The sequence below is a fragment of the Salvia hispanica genome, chromosome 2 (genome assembly GCF_023119035.1).
Source record: "Salvia hispanica cultivar TCC Black 2014 chromosome 2, UniMelb_Shisp_WGS_1.0, whole genome shotgun sequence".
NCBI classification, from domain to species: Eukaryota; Viridiplantae; Streptophyta; class Magnoliopsida; order Lamiales; family Lamiaceae; genus Salvia; species Salvia hispanica.
Window position 1 is genome coordinate 14,605,077 of NC_062966.1, and position 14,860 is coordinate 14,619,936.

Genomic DNA, 14,860 nt, shown 5'->3' on the forward strand with positions numbered 1-14,860 from the left:
ACACCAATGTCATCTTATTTCAGTAAGGCTTAGAAATATGCGGACTGACATTGCAACCTTTCTAGATGGATAGTCAAATTCCATCTAGGTTGTGAAATTCATCTTTTTCTTTGTTTAGAACTGACCATGTTATCTTAAAGTGGACGACGCCCACAACCGGTCTACTAAAACAAAGACTTAGACTTTGTTAAGTTAACTTATACATTTAAACATGCATTAACATCCATTAAATGTAAAACATAACAACATTATGACAAACATAATCTATTTTATTCCTTGGAAAATAAAATAAGAGTTTTACAGTATTCAATCACTCGAAACGTGATTTCTAGTATACAAACTCTAACAGGGACATTGGAATCAATCATGAGAGCACGAGTTACTTCTAGGATGGTACGGTTTTTTCTCTCTGCCACCCTATTTTGTTCGGGTGTATAGGCACATGAGGTTTGGTGAATTAGGTCTTTCTCCTTAAAAAAATCTGACATGGTACTATTAACAAATTCCCTCCCATTGTCTGACCGAAGGACTTTGATGGTAGTGTGAAATTGGGTTTGGATCATTTGAAAAAACAGGATAAATTTTTCAACTACCTCAGATTTATGTTTCAAGAAATATATCCAAGTCATTCGTGTGCAGTCATCAATAAAGGTCACAAAATATCTAAAACCATTCCCCCCAATAACAGGTGCAGGACCCCACACATCAGCATGAATCAAATCAAATATAGATTGCATACGGGTATTAGAAGGTTTAAACGATTGTCTGTGGCTCTTGGCCAAAACACATGTCTCACACGAAAAATCTCTAGGCAACAAAAAATCGGGAAATAAAAGTTTAAAATAACCATGGGAAGGGTGTCCTAGTCTTCTGTGCCACAGCCAAGCCTCTTCTTTTGTGGATCCGTGAGCCAGCATTGCACTCCCATGGTGAGCTACCCCGTCCACATAGTAGAGTCCTTGGTTCTCAGTGCCACGCCCAACGATCCTCCTTGTCCGAATATCCTGTAATATGCAAAAACTTGGGTACATTAGCAGTGTACAATTCAGCTCCCTTGTTACATGACTCACAGACATCAATCGTTGAGATAAGCTAGGAACAAATAAACTGTTCGATAATCGGAGATTTGGAGATATTTCTATGGTTCCAGACCCTTCCACTGTAATTAACTCTCCATTTGCAGTTCGGATATAGGTTTTAGTAATTTCACCAAAATTAATAAAATCAGATCGTTCCGGAGTCATGGTATCAGTGGCTCCGCAGTAAAAAATCCAACTCTTTTTTCTAGCACTATCAATATTTTGCACACTAAATGCAGCGGAAATATTCAATAACGGTGCAAAACGATTATGGGTCTTAATTTGGTCAATATCTGGGGTCATTTCGAAATTAACAGTTCTCGGATGGTATTTCTCATAACTGTTCACAGAATGGGGTCTCAAATGTAATTTAGGCATAATATGGGGTGCAAAACAAAATTTTCGAGTTTGATTAGGGTTTGACAAATTGTCAAACCCTTTACCTCCCAAATATCCGCCGCCTCCTCCCCATTTGTGCGATTCTGTCTCGCTGGCCTTTTCCACGAAATTCCCGACGCGCACGCTGCCAACTCCGCCGCCGCTGCCGCTCCCGGTGTCGGCTTCTTGATTCGGAGGGTTGTGAGGTAGATTTCCCCCTCCGGTTCCACCTTCGCGGCTGTGAACCGAGCTCTGGTTTTGTTGTTCGGTTATACCGACCTCGGCGAACTTCGCCTGGGCTCGAGCTCTCTGCCTTTCGTCCCACCATTCTGGGTATCCTACCCAGAGAAAACAACTTTCCTTCGTGTGTTTGTTCTTGCCGCAGTGAGAACACCACAATTTTCTCTTGTCCGGCTTCCCTCCGGCTTGGTGAGCGGCGGCTCCGGCAGGTGGAGGACGATGCGGTCCATTTCGATTGGTTGGTCTATCTCTCTGTGCTCCAAATCCATATCCGATCTCCCCCGATGATGTATCGGCGCTCCCTACGCCAGTGGCATCTCCGATTGGTGAAGAGGATGCCGGCGACATGATATTGCATCGAGTCGCCTCCTTCTTCACCAATGCGTAGGCCTCTTCGACTGAGGGGTACGGCTCAAGTTTGAGGATATCTCGCCGGATTGCATTATATTCCGGGTTTAATCCAGTGAGGAATTTGTAAAGCCTCTTCTCGCTTGTGAAATCTCTGAACTGTTTGATCCCCTTATCGCAGCATGTCACCGGTTGTTTTTGCCTTCTGTCGACATTAATCCATAATCCATGGATTCGACGGTAATACGTCTCAAGGTCTAAGTTCCCCTGTCTAATATATAACACTTTGTCTTCCAGGTCGTAGATATGGAATGAATCCGCCTTGCTTTCGAACGTGATTGGAAGGTTGTCCCACAAAGCTTTGGACGTTTGGTGGTGAGCAAAATCGACAATAATATCATGTTCGATATTGTCGATTATCCACGAGAAAACCACGAGATCGGTTTCCTCCCAATCTCTATATCCCTTGCTGTTTGGTTTCTGGTGGCTCATCGACTATGTGGGAGTATCCTCTCCTTCCTCCTATCGCGACTTTCATACGTCGTGACCATAACGGGTAATTCTTCCCGTTGAGTTTGAACGCCACGGTAACGTTCTTGCTTGACCTCAATTTTGAGGGTTCGGTTGTGGGTTTTTCATCATCTGTGTCTGACATTTTTTTTGTGAATAGGGATGGATTTTCTGGGTTTGATTTCAGCCTCTTGGCCGAGTTTTGGTATGGTTAGGGCTAGGATGAAATTTTTCTGAGCCCTAAAACCTACTCTGACGCCATGAAGAAAGAGTTTGGGGATTGAAATTGTGTATTTTCTTGAATGAATAAAAACGTTACAATAGTTCACCTATTTATAGGTCTAGAAATATTCACATAAGGAAAACTAATATCTGCCTATTTTACAGGGATTATACTCTATCTATGGAAGGAGATCAATTAGGGATCAATTTGAATATTCTACGATATCTTCCAACAGTTGAGACAACTTGTGACATAGTCTTCGAGAGGTGGAATGGGATCCCCGGCTATGAAGGGTGCAAAACACCTCTGCTTTCCCTCATACCCCAATATTTTATTCATCAAACAAAAACAAAAGGTTTATAAAATAATGAGGTGTGAGGAACAATATCCCATGTTGTGCACCCCTCCACAGCAGGGGATCCCAGCCCCTTCGAACTACATATACTGCGTCAATAAATTAAACATTGATATCTAAGCATATTATGTGCTATATATCGAGGTAGTTAGAATTTTAGAGATGGAGAAAATAAGGTTTAATTTCATTCCGAAAGCGAAAACACATGTAGTAATCTGCACTATTTATTATGTTAGGCCTCCTATTCGTAGCTTAGCCTACTTTCTTTAACAAAAACAGAAAAATATTGTTTATGTTATGACTCCCTTTTCCCCCCGACGAAGTTTTTTTTAAAATGGATATAGCCAAAAAAACAAATCCCCGTAAAATCAAAGTTAGGCTATATTGTTTGTGTATTTAATAGGGAGTATTTTTAAGGGAAAAATCATACTAAAACACATTTTAAAAAATGAAGCACGGAGTGTAAGTAATGATGAATCATATATGAAACATGGTAAACTCGCTATAAAAATTCCATGGATTAAAATAAATGGAATATTTCGCTTTTATGAATTCAAAATCACGAACTCATTCAATAAAGTAACGAATTCATTATGAATATTCACGATCAAATAATAAATAAGTAGTAAGTAATTTATAATTTTATTTTTTTCCAATCCTGCATTAGTGCATGCACAAGATAAACGGTGCTCTATTTCAATAAATTATAAATGTACAAGACAAAGAGATATTGTCAATGGAAAATGCGTCTCATTTCATTAAAGAGAAAAGAGTTTTTAAAATTGGAAAGTGAATATTCTTACAGGACAGATTAGAAAGAATATAGTGTATATTCTTGTGGGACGAAAGGATATCTAATATTCCATTATATTTTAGTTTGTACACCAATCCATGTATTTTCGTTTATGTCATCTGATCATATATTACATTATTATTAATATTAAATGTACATGCAGCAATAATGCTGATTATCATTTTCCATAGCATTTATATAATGAAGCTTTCTTTCTTTCTTTCTTTTTAGATCTTCTAGAAACGCATCATAGTTAAATTCAAGGACAAAAGTATCTCGTGAACTTTATTCGATTGCATTTTTTGCTGCTGGAGAAACTGAACCCTACCGTTATAGGAGTATTACTTCATTGGGCGGAACTACGTATAAAGGAGGGAGGGCTTTAGCCCTAATGAATCTAAATTTTTTAAAATTTCTATTATAAAGTTTCAAAATATGTTCATATTTATACATATTATAGTATAAAAACCTCTATTCATAATCTAAATTATTTGAAAATTTAATTTCAAATAAAATTTTGAATATTTAGCCCCTACTCGTATTCATTTCTGCGTCCGCAAATCATTTATCTCAATCCTAATTATATAGCTTTGATTTATTGCAACAAAACCAGCCACCAATTGTAAAAGCGGAATTAGATATATGTTGACTATGTACAATCAAGCACCTGAATAGAATGTAGGATATCAAAACTTAATTAATGTTCATGATGAGAATCAATCAAATTTCTGCAAGTCTTGATATTCAATGGACCTGTACCTGCATCAGCTGAATACTGCCATGCTCATCAACAAGTCTTGCAGCTAGCACCACCCTCTCTCTACACACACTATATATACTTGTGTGTGTTTTTAGTTGAAATAAAAAAGTTAGTTATCAGTGATTGAAATGGAAAGGGAAGAGGTAGGCAGCACTGTGCCGTTTTACCGGCTCTTCGCCTTTGCTGATCCTGTGGATCAAGTGTTGATGATAGTTGGTTCAGTGGGTGCCGTTGGGAATGGAGTGTGTACGTCTCTAACGGCATTCCTTTTCGGGGAACTCCTCGATTCTTTCAGCCAAATCCAGAACAACGGTGTTGTTTCCATTATCTCAAAAGTATCTACATCTCATCATATTCATTCTCTACCTACTTGTTTATGGTAGCTTCATGATTTTGTGCTTTCGATCATCACTTGTATCTCACATTTTCATGTTGCATTTCAATCCTTAGGTGTCACTAAAGTTTGTGTATTTGGCTATGGGATGTGGCGTGGCAGCATTTCTTCGTAAGTTTTACCCTGTAGCCATCTTAATCATATTGTTGAACTCTAACATACTTAACTTTGAATGATCTATAGAGGTGGCTTGTTGGATGATCACTGGAGAAAGGCAGGCTGCAAGAATTAGGAGTCTATATTTGTCATCAATTTTGAGGCAAGATGTTGCTTTCTTTGATAAGCAAAGTAATACAGGAGAAGTGGTTGGAAGATTGTCTGGTGACACTCAGCTTATTCAAGACGTCATGGGTGAGAAGGTACCTACTTTCTCTCACATCTCTATGCTTCTATGAACTGCCCAAACAAGAATTCTTGAACAGCGTCTTTTTCCTATGATTTCTGGAGAGAAAAGATTACATGTTGTATATGCATCCTCCTGCAGGTTGGCAGGTTCATTCAGCTAGTATCAGCATTGTTGGGAGGTTTCGTGATCGCGTTTATCAGAGGATGGCTTGTTACGCTCGTCATGCTATCATCCATTCCTCTAATGGTGATATCAGGAGGTGTCATGTCGCTACTCCTGTCGAAGATGGCATCTCATGGCCAAGAAGTGTATGCTAAGTGCGCAGCTATAGTTGAACAGACGATTGGCTCAATCAGAACGGTCTCATCCTTGTTAACAATCTTTTGCTTCCATATAGTACATTTTTAGACAAAATACACGTTGACATATGCGTCTATGATTCTGTTCAGGTTGCGTCGTTTACTGGGGAGAAGCAAGCTGTGGCTGACTACGATAAGTCCCTCATCAAAGCCTACAAATCAGGGGTGCACGAAGGGCTGGCGAGTGGGCTGTGGATCGGATCAGTCATGTTCATTGTATTATGCAGTTATGCTCTGGTTACCTGGTTTGGAAGCAAGATGGTCTTGGAGAAGAGATATGCTGGTGGTGACGTGATCATCGTGATCATCGCCATGGTTACTGGTTCAACGTAAGTACATATACTATTGATGTTGCTGTTGCTGCAGTTTATATTATATATTGATGTTGTATGTTGTGTAGGTCTTTTGGACAAGCATATCCTTGCATGTCGGCATTTGCTGCAGGGCGAGCAGCAGCGTACAAGATGTTTGAGACGATAAAGAGGAAGCCCGAGATAGATGCATACGACACAAGTGGGGAGATGCCAGAAGACATCCGTGGGAATATAGAGTTTAGAGACGTGCATTTCAGCTATCCGGCTAGGCCTAATGAGCAGATATTCAGAGGCTTAAATCTGTCGATTTCGAGTGGTCTGACAGTGGCTCTGGTTGGGCAAAGTGGAAGTGGGAAATCAACTGTGATAAGTTTGATAGAGAGGTTTTATGACCCTCAACATGGTGAAGTTTTGATTGATGGCATCAATCTGAAGCAATTCCAGCTTAAATGGATTAGGTCCAAAATAGGGCTTGTGAGTCAAGAGCCTGTGCTTTTCACAGCTAGTATTAAAGATAATATTGCATATGGTAAGGATGGTGCAACAATTGAGGAAATCAGGGCAGCAGCAGAACAAGCCAATGCTGCTAAATTCATTGATAAATTGCCCCAGGCAACAACCATGACCTCTTTCTTTTCTTTCCCTAATTCATTTTGAACAAACTAATACTAATACAAGATGACTTTGTTTTCTGCAGGGACTTGATACCATGGTAGGTGAACACGGAACTCAGCTTTCGGGTGGACAGAAACAACGAGTAGCCATAGCTAGAGCGATCTTGAAGGATCCAAGGATTCTACTGTTGGATGAGGCTACAAGTGCACTAGATGCAGAATCAGAAAGAGTAGTGCAGGAGGCATTAGACCGAATAATGGTGAACAGAACAACTGTAATTGTTGCACATCGGTTGAGCACAATTAGGAATGCCAATATGATCGTTGTCATTCACCAAGGCAAGGTGGTTGAAAAAGGTACTACTATCTCTCTCTTTACTCTTTTATCTCAACTTGTACGGTAAACAAGACATTTCCTTTGCAAGAGAAGACTAATTTGATTGTAACTGCAGGGACACATTCTGAACTATTGGAAGATCCTGAAGGTGCGTATTCTCAGCTCATACGCCTGCAGGAAGTAAACAGAGACACATCAGAGCATGTCAAAGGCAAAGAAAGATCAGAAACAAGTGTGGATTTGGAGAGATCGCAGTCAAGTCGAAGGATGTCACTCACACGTTCCATGAGTCGGGGCTCATCTAGCAGCCGTCACCACTCATTGCCATTCACAATTGGCCTACCTGCAACAACACTAAACGTCTCTGAATCTGCACTAGAGAAATCAGATCACGAATCATCTGAAATGCATCCTAAGGTCCCTCTCTTCCGCCTTGCCAATCTCAACAAGCCAGAAACACCAATGCTCATAGCAGGAGCCGTCTTTGCCATAATAAATGGCTCTATTTTGCCAATCTTCGGCCTACTACTAAATAACGTGATCATAACCTTCTGCGAGTCCCCAAGTGAGCTGCGCAAAGACGCAAAGTTTTGGGCCATCATACTCATGGTGCACGGGGTGGTGTCTCTGATCGCATATCCAGCGAGGACGTATCTCTTTGGCTTGGCGGGGAACAAGCTGATTAGGAGGATCAGACTGATGTGCTTCGAGAAGGTGGTGAATATGGAGGTGGGGTGGTTCGACAAGGGAGAGCACTCAAGTGGGATCATCCGAGCAAGGCTGTCTGCTGATGCTGCCACTGTTAGAGGTCTGGTCGGCGACGCGCTTGGGCAGATAATTCAAGATTTGTCATCATTGGTTGCTGGGTTAGCCATTGCCTTTGAAGGTAGCTGGCAGTTGTCTCTGATCATCATGGCGATGATGCCTTTGTTTGGAGCGAATGGATATGTACTGCTCAAGTTCATGAAAAGGTATAGCGCAGCTGCTAAGGCGATGTACGAGGAGGCGAGCCAGGTGGCGAATGACGCAGTGGGGAGTATAAGGACGGTTGCTTCCTTTTGTGCGGAGGAGAAGGTAATGGACATGTATAGGAAGAAATGTGAAGGGCCTATGAGCATTGGGATTAAGCAGGGATTGGTTTGTGGAGTAGGTTTTGGGATAGCCTTTGCCCTCCCCTTTCTGATTTATGCTACCAGCTTCTATGCTGGAGCTCGACTCATTGATGATGGCAAAGTCACTTTCTTTGAAGTAAATCAGGTAACCACGACCAACCAATCATTCATTCATTCATTCATTCAATTCTCTTCTCTAACCCTAATCCTAACTAATTAAACGTTGCAGGTTTTCTTCGCTCTAGCCATGATGGCACAAGCAATCTCTCTATCCAGCTCTTTTGCACCGGATTCAAACAAAGCCAAGGTTGCAGCAGCGTCAATATTCACCATTCTCGACAGGGAATCGAAGATCGACCCCAGTGATGAATCCGGCATCAAATTAGAGAGTGTAAAGGGAGAGATCGAGCTCAAACATGTGAGCTTCAAGTATCCGACCCGACCCGATGTGCAGATCTTCAGAGACCTCTCCTTAACGATTCATGGCCAAAAGGTATATACATTACGATTAGGTAAAAGTAGATTTAATTGACGGAATTGTTGATTATCAATACTCAATTTGCAGACAGTAGCTCTGGTTGGAGAGAGCGGGAGCGGCAAATCAACGGTGATATCACTGTTACAGAGATTCTACGATCCAGATTCAGGGCGCATAACCCTAGACGGCGTCGAGATCCAAAAATTCCAGCTGAAATGGCTGAGGCAGCAGATGGGGCTGGTGAACCAAGAGCCGGTGCTCTTCAACGACACGATCCGCGCCAACATAGCCTACGGGAAGGAAGGGGAGGCGACGGAGGCAGAAATCATCGCGGCAGCGGAGCAGGCGAATGCGCACAAATTCATAAGCGGGCTGCAACAGGGGTACGACACGGTTGTGGGGGAGCGCGGGGTGCAGCTGTCGGGGGGGCAGAAGCAGCGTGTGGCGATTGCGCGGGCCATCGTGAAGAGCCCGAAGATTCTGCTGCTGGATGAGGCGACGAGCGCGCTAGACGCAGAGTCAGAGAGAGTGGTGCAGGACGCGCTTGATCAGGTGATGGTGAACCGGACGACGGTGATTGTGGCGCATCGGCTGTCCACGATCAAGACGGCCGATTTGATAGCGGTTGTAAACAATGGAGTGATTGTGGAGAAAGGGAAGCATCAGAGTTTAATTAACATCAAACATGGATTTTACGCATCATTAGTTGCGCTTCATGCGACATCCTAATTTTTACTGAGTTTATGCAATATGTAATGCATGAAACCAAGATTTAATTAGTTAAATCAAAACAAAATAGAACTTTTATAAAGATAATGTACTCCATTTGATTAGACGAACAACATGTGCAACATTTACAGATCTCTTTGAATGCTTTTCTGGACTCCTTGCCCCCTACAACTAAACCTGGAATTGTGCTGTATGGCCGCATGATTTCAGTTTATAATTTCTCTCAAGAGTCGTAGCATCTGCTGATGTAATTCCTGGTGACAAATCACCAAGTGAGGACGCCTTAAGGACATTGATCTATGGAACTGGGATATATTTGTCAACTATCCATGCTTCTATTTCTGTAGCGCATGCAATACTGTTGTCATTGATACCATAAACTGAATCTACCTGAAGTTCAGAGAGACCGTTGCCTGGGTGCTGAAGTGGAGGTTGCCTTGGCAATAATTCAGGGGCCATCTGCTGAAATGTCAAAAGGGGCTGTTAAAAGGCCTGGTGGAAATAGCCGGATAATTGTGTGTGCTGGTGGACCATGTACTTATGGCCCTGGTTCCGTACCTCATTCTCTTAATCATCCAAACTATTTGCACTTACAGAAATCAGAATTAAAATGGATGGACAATCTAGGTTGTGACATGTCCTGGGACATGTCCTGTACGGGTTCCTCTACTGCAGCCTCTTACAAAATCTTCTGGAGGCGTTTTGATTCTTCATGATGATTTTGGGGAAGCATTTGGTGTGAATCTGCAGAGAGTGTCTTCAAGGGCTGCAGGTTCTCATGGTTTATTGGAAATCAGGTGTTCTGACAGTATCTTTGTCAGTCAAGTGGTTGGACCTGGTGAGGAGGCCCGTGTGGATAGCCATGAATCTTTTAAGAATGACACTGCTGTCGCTATTCAGATGCTGAGTGTTGAAGAAACCCAAAGTTTTGCCGTGTCAATGGAGAATCGTGCAGATATCAAGAGCAATTTTGTGCACTTTCAGTTTGCAATTCGGTATTCAACTGCTTATCAAGCACAAGACCTAGCCAATGGGCATATCAAATTACTTCTAAATAGTGACCATGTTGTTGCATTTTCCATTCAAGAATTTGGCATCTCTTAAGCTGTTAAGCAACACCATGTTAGGGTGCTTTCCTGGAATTCATTACTTGCTCAAGTATTGGATTCTCTTTCCTTGCATTTATTCTCTAATTGCTTAATCTGTCTTGTTTTGAAGTTTAAATTGTTTCTGGCACTTCTTTTGATATGCATATACTGCTGAAGGATGGAATACTTCTTTTACTTTTTTTTTCTGAGCTAAAAAAAACACCTATACTAACTAAACTATTTCTGAACATCACCATCCATGCTGTTTCCATCTGCATTATGATGGTGTAAATGTGGTGTTTTTGCTGTTTTGGCTGTTGTGGGGGGGTAAGAAGCAAAAGTTTTAGTAAGCAATGAGATCAGAATTCCAGAGGGATGATGAGCAACGCCAAAAATTGAATTCATCCTAACTACCGATCTCAGGTGACGTCTAAAACAAAAGAGCCTTAAATTGTTCACATCCAAATCCAAGAATATCTGTTCTTATTGTTATTTTTTCAGGGTGCTGAGCTTGCTGCACAGGAAAGAAAGAGTGCAGCAGCATTGGCTGCTTGTAGGACATTGGCTGAAGAGCTAACTGAGCTGCGTTTTCCAGCTCCTAGGATTCTTGCATTTAAGGTAAGAGAGCAGGTTTATGTTAAATATGAAAACACAAGTGGTTATTGTCATGGAATTCCATATTTAGCCTGGGATATGGTTGTCTGATACAGGAGGGGAGCTCACAGGCTCGATATTTTGTGTCTCGCTTGATACCAGCACGCAAAGATCCTCCATACGAACAGGTTTGCTTGCAATTTCAACTTCTTGTTGTATGTTGAAGTAAGGCTGGTGAAAAAAGTGTGATATAATGATGGGGTGTGAGTGGTGGTGATTGCAGGAAGCAAGATTTCCTCAGCTTCGAACGCTGAGCGCAGACGAGAGAACGAAGCTAAAGAGTAGTTTTGTTCACTTTGATGATCCTAGCTTCTGTGAGTGGATGCGAAGCTTGAAAGTGTTGCCCCCGAGCCTAGCTAAGATGGCCTTGTTTCTCTTCTACACCCTATTTTCATCATCCCTTTTTTATGGATGCTCAATTTTGATTTATTTTCTTTTTTTTTTTTAACATAGGATACTTGTACACAATGCAGCTCAAATCGTATAATCAATTTTAGGCAGCTGCTATACAATTCTTACGGGACTTTGATTGCCTTCATGCTTTGTTGGTTTTTTATTACTACTAAGTTGACTCAATTTAGTGTAGACATTAATTTAGATTACTACATACCTAATTTTTACCCTTTTTGTCACTACTTGCATTTATCAAACAGTAATAAATTTACTAGTATAATTATTTTATCATAATTTTATAAATTTCACTTCAATTATAATTATTTTATCTTAATTTCATAAATTTCGCTTCAATAATTTGTTGTTCAATTATTTTCTGTTTCTAATAATATTCCTACAAAGCTATAAAAAAAAATAAAAAAATCGACGGAATGCCCGTGAATTAATGAATAAAAATATTACTCAAAATAATGACAAAAAGTTATTGAGGAGTACTAGAAATATTGAAAAGAGGTGAATTAGCAGTAGGACCGCGAAGAGAGAATCTTTGGAATTGCAATATGCAGATCCTTCACATCCCATGCTTGGAAGATAACTACTCTTACATGTAATCAAATCCCAACTCTTGAGAATTCATTGTTTGAGAACCTAATTGGAATTGGGTTTGCAGGATTATCGATGAGGCGACGAAAGAAGCAGCGGTGGTAGACCCAGTGGAGCCTCACAAGATTCTACGAGTAGCTCAGGAAAACGGTGTTGACCTCAAGCTTGTCCTCACCACCCATCATCACTGGTCTCTCTCTAATCTCTTTTCACTTTTATCAATTTCTAAAATTCTTCCTTCTCTAATTTAATAGCCTTTCAGCTCAATTTGATGTTATTGGAATTTGTTGGTGTGTAGGGATCATGCTGGTGGCAATGAGAAGATGAAGCAGTTGGTGCCTGATATAAAAATTTTTGGGGGTTCCCTTGATAATGTGCAGGCATGCACTAACAAACTTGAAAACGGTGATAAGTTATCTCTTGGGGCTCACATCAATATATTGTCTCTCCATACACCATGGTATTATTGGCTGCTTCTATTTGTTGGATTACCCTTATACCAGTAGTACTTGCTTTTTTCCTTAATCACTACTCCACGTTGCCTGCTTCCTGTATGAGTTTTCGATCCTTGATTAATTGCACAATCACTACATTATCTCTGCCACAACAATGAATAAGTCGTTTTGTTCTGATTTCAGCCACACCAAGGGTCATATAAGTTACTATGTGACTGGCAAAGAAGGAGACGACCCTGCTGTTTTTACTGGCGATACCTTGGTGAGCCAAAATCATTTTTACTTTTGTAGAGTTGCTTTAATAATATAGACATTTTTGTGAACAACTTACAAGAAGCAAATCTAAGTAGCTTGTCAAGTTGATGGATGACCTAGTAAACTGTTTGGAGGCATTTTTATCAATAGAAAACTGGATTCTCCAGGTTAAAAGCACTGTGACTATGGAGCTCATACTCATGCTCTTGGTGATAAGCAGTGCATAGTGATACAATTAAATTTCATGTTTATTTTGATCTGATGATATATTGAAACCTGCATGTTATGAATTTGCAGTTCATTGCTGGCTGTGGAAAGTTTTTTGAAGGCACAGCTGAGCAGATGTATCAGTCATTGTGTACTACCCTTGGTTCTTTGCCGAAGCCAACTCGAGTATATTGTGGTCATGAGGTAATATAAATTTGTACTGTGTTGGTTTTTCTTCACTATTCTTCTCTCAGGAGTGAGTAATTGTTTATGTGCACAATATTTTTTCTGTCGTGTGGTTTTTCCAACATTCAAATGCTAGGATTTGTAATGCCTTCTCATGGTTAATATCAATATCCCTTGCAAGAGAAGTCATGTTTTAATTAGGCCTTCTAGGTAGTAAGTTAGATGTTTTGATAATCATTTACTTTTACCGGTTCTGAAATTTCTTATACCTAGAGACTATCCTTTGCTTCACAAAATACCAAGGGTACACACTGCTTTCTTACCCGTATGGTATTATTGTGTGGTAGATTTATTTGTAAGCATGAAGAAATAGACTAAATGAAGTTAAGACTTGAGATGTTACAAAGTTGCAGTTTCATAAATTTGATATCGATAAGTTCATCTGAAAAATAGTTCTGGGGAGTTATTCTGCAGTGGCTAATTTGCAGTTTTCATTGAGCACACATTACGAAGTTAAATTAAACATGTTTGTGTAGTATACAAAGAAGAACTTGCAGTTTGCCTCGACTGTGGAGCCAGATAATGCAAGCATATCACAGAAATTAGCATGGGCTGAGCAGAAGAGAAAGACAGGTCTTCCAACTGTACCCTCAACCATCGAGGAAGAATTCGAGACCAATCCATTCATGCGTGTTGATCTACCGGAGATTCAGGTATAGACTGTGCTACCTGTGATTTGTTTAGAAGCACTCCATCCTTGGATACCATAGCCATGTCTATCTCTTGTATAAGCTAAAATGTTTGAGTGTATGTTATGATGTGCAGGAGAAAGTTGGGTGCAAGTCAGCTGTTGAAGCACTGCGGAAGATTCGACAGCTTAAAGATGAGTGGAGAGGATGAAGATGTGTAAGGCTCATGTTAATAAGTTCGGTGTTTTTTTATCCTGGTTTCTTCTTGGATTTTTCAAAACAATTACCAGTACTTTTTTATATTAAGCTTGAAAGACTATCAATAATTGATCCATTTTACACTTTGCCTTAGCTTACTTGTTTGTGTATATACTTGTAAGCCCAAGGTTTCACTTTTCTTTTTCATGCCTTAAAATTAGAATTCTCTTTTAACTTATAACTAGACCAAAATAGCACAACCACCGACAAAAATGGCAGCCTCGCATTGATGCACATGTTCTTCTAAAAATTTATTCAACATATTTGCGTCATAGTTGCACAAGTTTGGTCACTGGTGAGTAAGACTGCCAATTTGCGACACTACTCGAATACCTACAAAATTAGATTGAGATTATTTGCTATAGTTAAAATTAGATTATCATTTTCTCGCATTTTCATATTTTACCTTCGTTCACTTTCTTGCGGTCACTGACGCAATCTCCACTACCATGTTTTAATCGCTTTGTGTGATTGTCGTGTCGATATTATTATTATGTCATTATGTTGTCGGGTTTGCATTGTTATTTTTTTGGTGTTGTTATATCACGTCAATGCGAATAAAATCATGTCACAAACGGATTCGTGTCATATATGGATTTAAATGTAGCAGGTCGAGTTTGTGTTCAAATTCAGGATTTAATTACTCCCTCCGTCCCACATAATTTTACACACTTTGACCCGGCACGAGTTTTAAGAAATATAA

General features: G+C 40.3%; 2 protein-coding genes and 1 pseudogene across 3 annotated transcripts in view; all 3 read left to right on the plus strand.

The window, feature by feature from the left end:
- The window catches only part of LOC125206342 (ABC transporter B family member 21-like), an 11,347-nt gene extending 1,868 nt beyond the window's left edge, over positions 1–9,479 (plus strand). Inside the window, exons 7-16 of the mRNA XM_048105609.1 lie at positions 4,823–5,021; positions 5,137–5,191; positions 5,264–5,439; positions 5,565–5,786; positions 5,876–6,114; positions 6,186–6,711; positions 6,797–7,070; positions 7,166–8,307; positions 8,392–8,655; positions 8,728–9,479. Coding sequence (XP_047961566.1) covers positions 4,823–5,021; positions 5,137–5,191; positions 5,264–5,439; positions 5,565–5,786; positions 5,876–6,114; positions 6,186–6,711; positions 6,797–7,070; positions 7,166–8,307; positions 8,392–8,655; positions 8,728–9,369 — 3,739 coding nt within the window. The 3' untranslated portion in view covers positions 9,370–9,479. The remainder of the gene's footprint in view (positions 1–4,822; positions 5,022–5,136; positions 5,192–5,263; positions 5,440–5,564; positions 5,787–5,875; positions 6,115–6,185; positions 6,712–6,796; positions 7,071–7,165; positions 8,308–8,391; positions 8,656–8,727) is intronic.
- LOC125206343 lies at positions 9,471–11,559 on the plus strand (annotated as a pseudogene).
- A 419-nt stretch (positions 11,560–11,978) lies between these two features.
- Positions 11,979–14,250, plus strand: LOC125205767 (hydroxyacylglutathione hydrolase cytoplasmic). 2 transcript variants are annotated; one of them, XM_048104872.1, is made up of 7 exons: positions 11,979–12,111; positions 12,175–12,297; positions 12,406–12,612; positions 12,746–12,824; positions 13,115–13,228; positions 13,747–13,923; positions 14,036–14,250. In XM_048104872.1, exons 1-7 carry the CDS (start codon positions 12,065–12,067, stop codon positions 14,108–14,110), a joined length of 822 nt encoding a protein of 273 aa, XP_047960829.1. In that variant the 5' UTR covers positions 11,979–12,064; the 3' UTR covers positions 14,111–14,250. The 2 variants fall into 2 exon arrangements, with proteins under 2 accessions (XP_047960829.1, XP_047960830.1); XM_048104873.1 differs by having other exon boundaries at positions 12,050–12,111; positions 12,406–12,567.
- The last annotated feature ends 610 nt before the right edge of the window (positions 14,251–14,860 follow it).

Bases quoted from the DNA above. Each gene is read 5' to 3' on its own strand.
- LOC125205767 (XM_048104872.1), top strand. From the start codon at position 12,065: ATGCAGATCCTTCACATCCCATGCTTGGAAGATAACTACTCTTACAT. The intron at 12,112-12,174 runs GTAATCAAATCC...TTGGGTTTGCAG, and splicing joins GAAGATAACTACTCTTACAT to GATTATCGATGAGGCGACGA. The intron at 12,825-13,114 runs GTGAGCCAAAAT...ATGAATTTGCAG, and splicing joins TTTTTACTGGCGATACCTTG to TTCATTGCTGGCTGTGGAAA.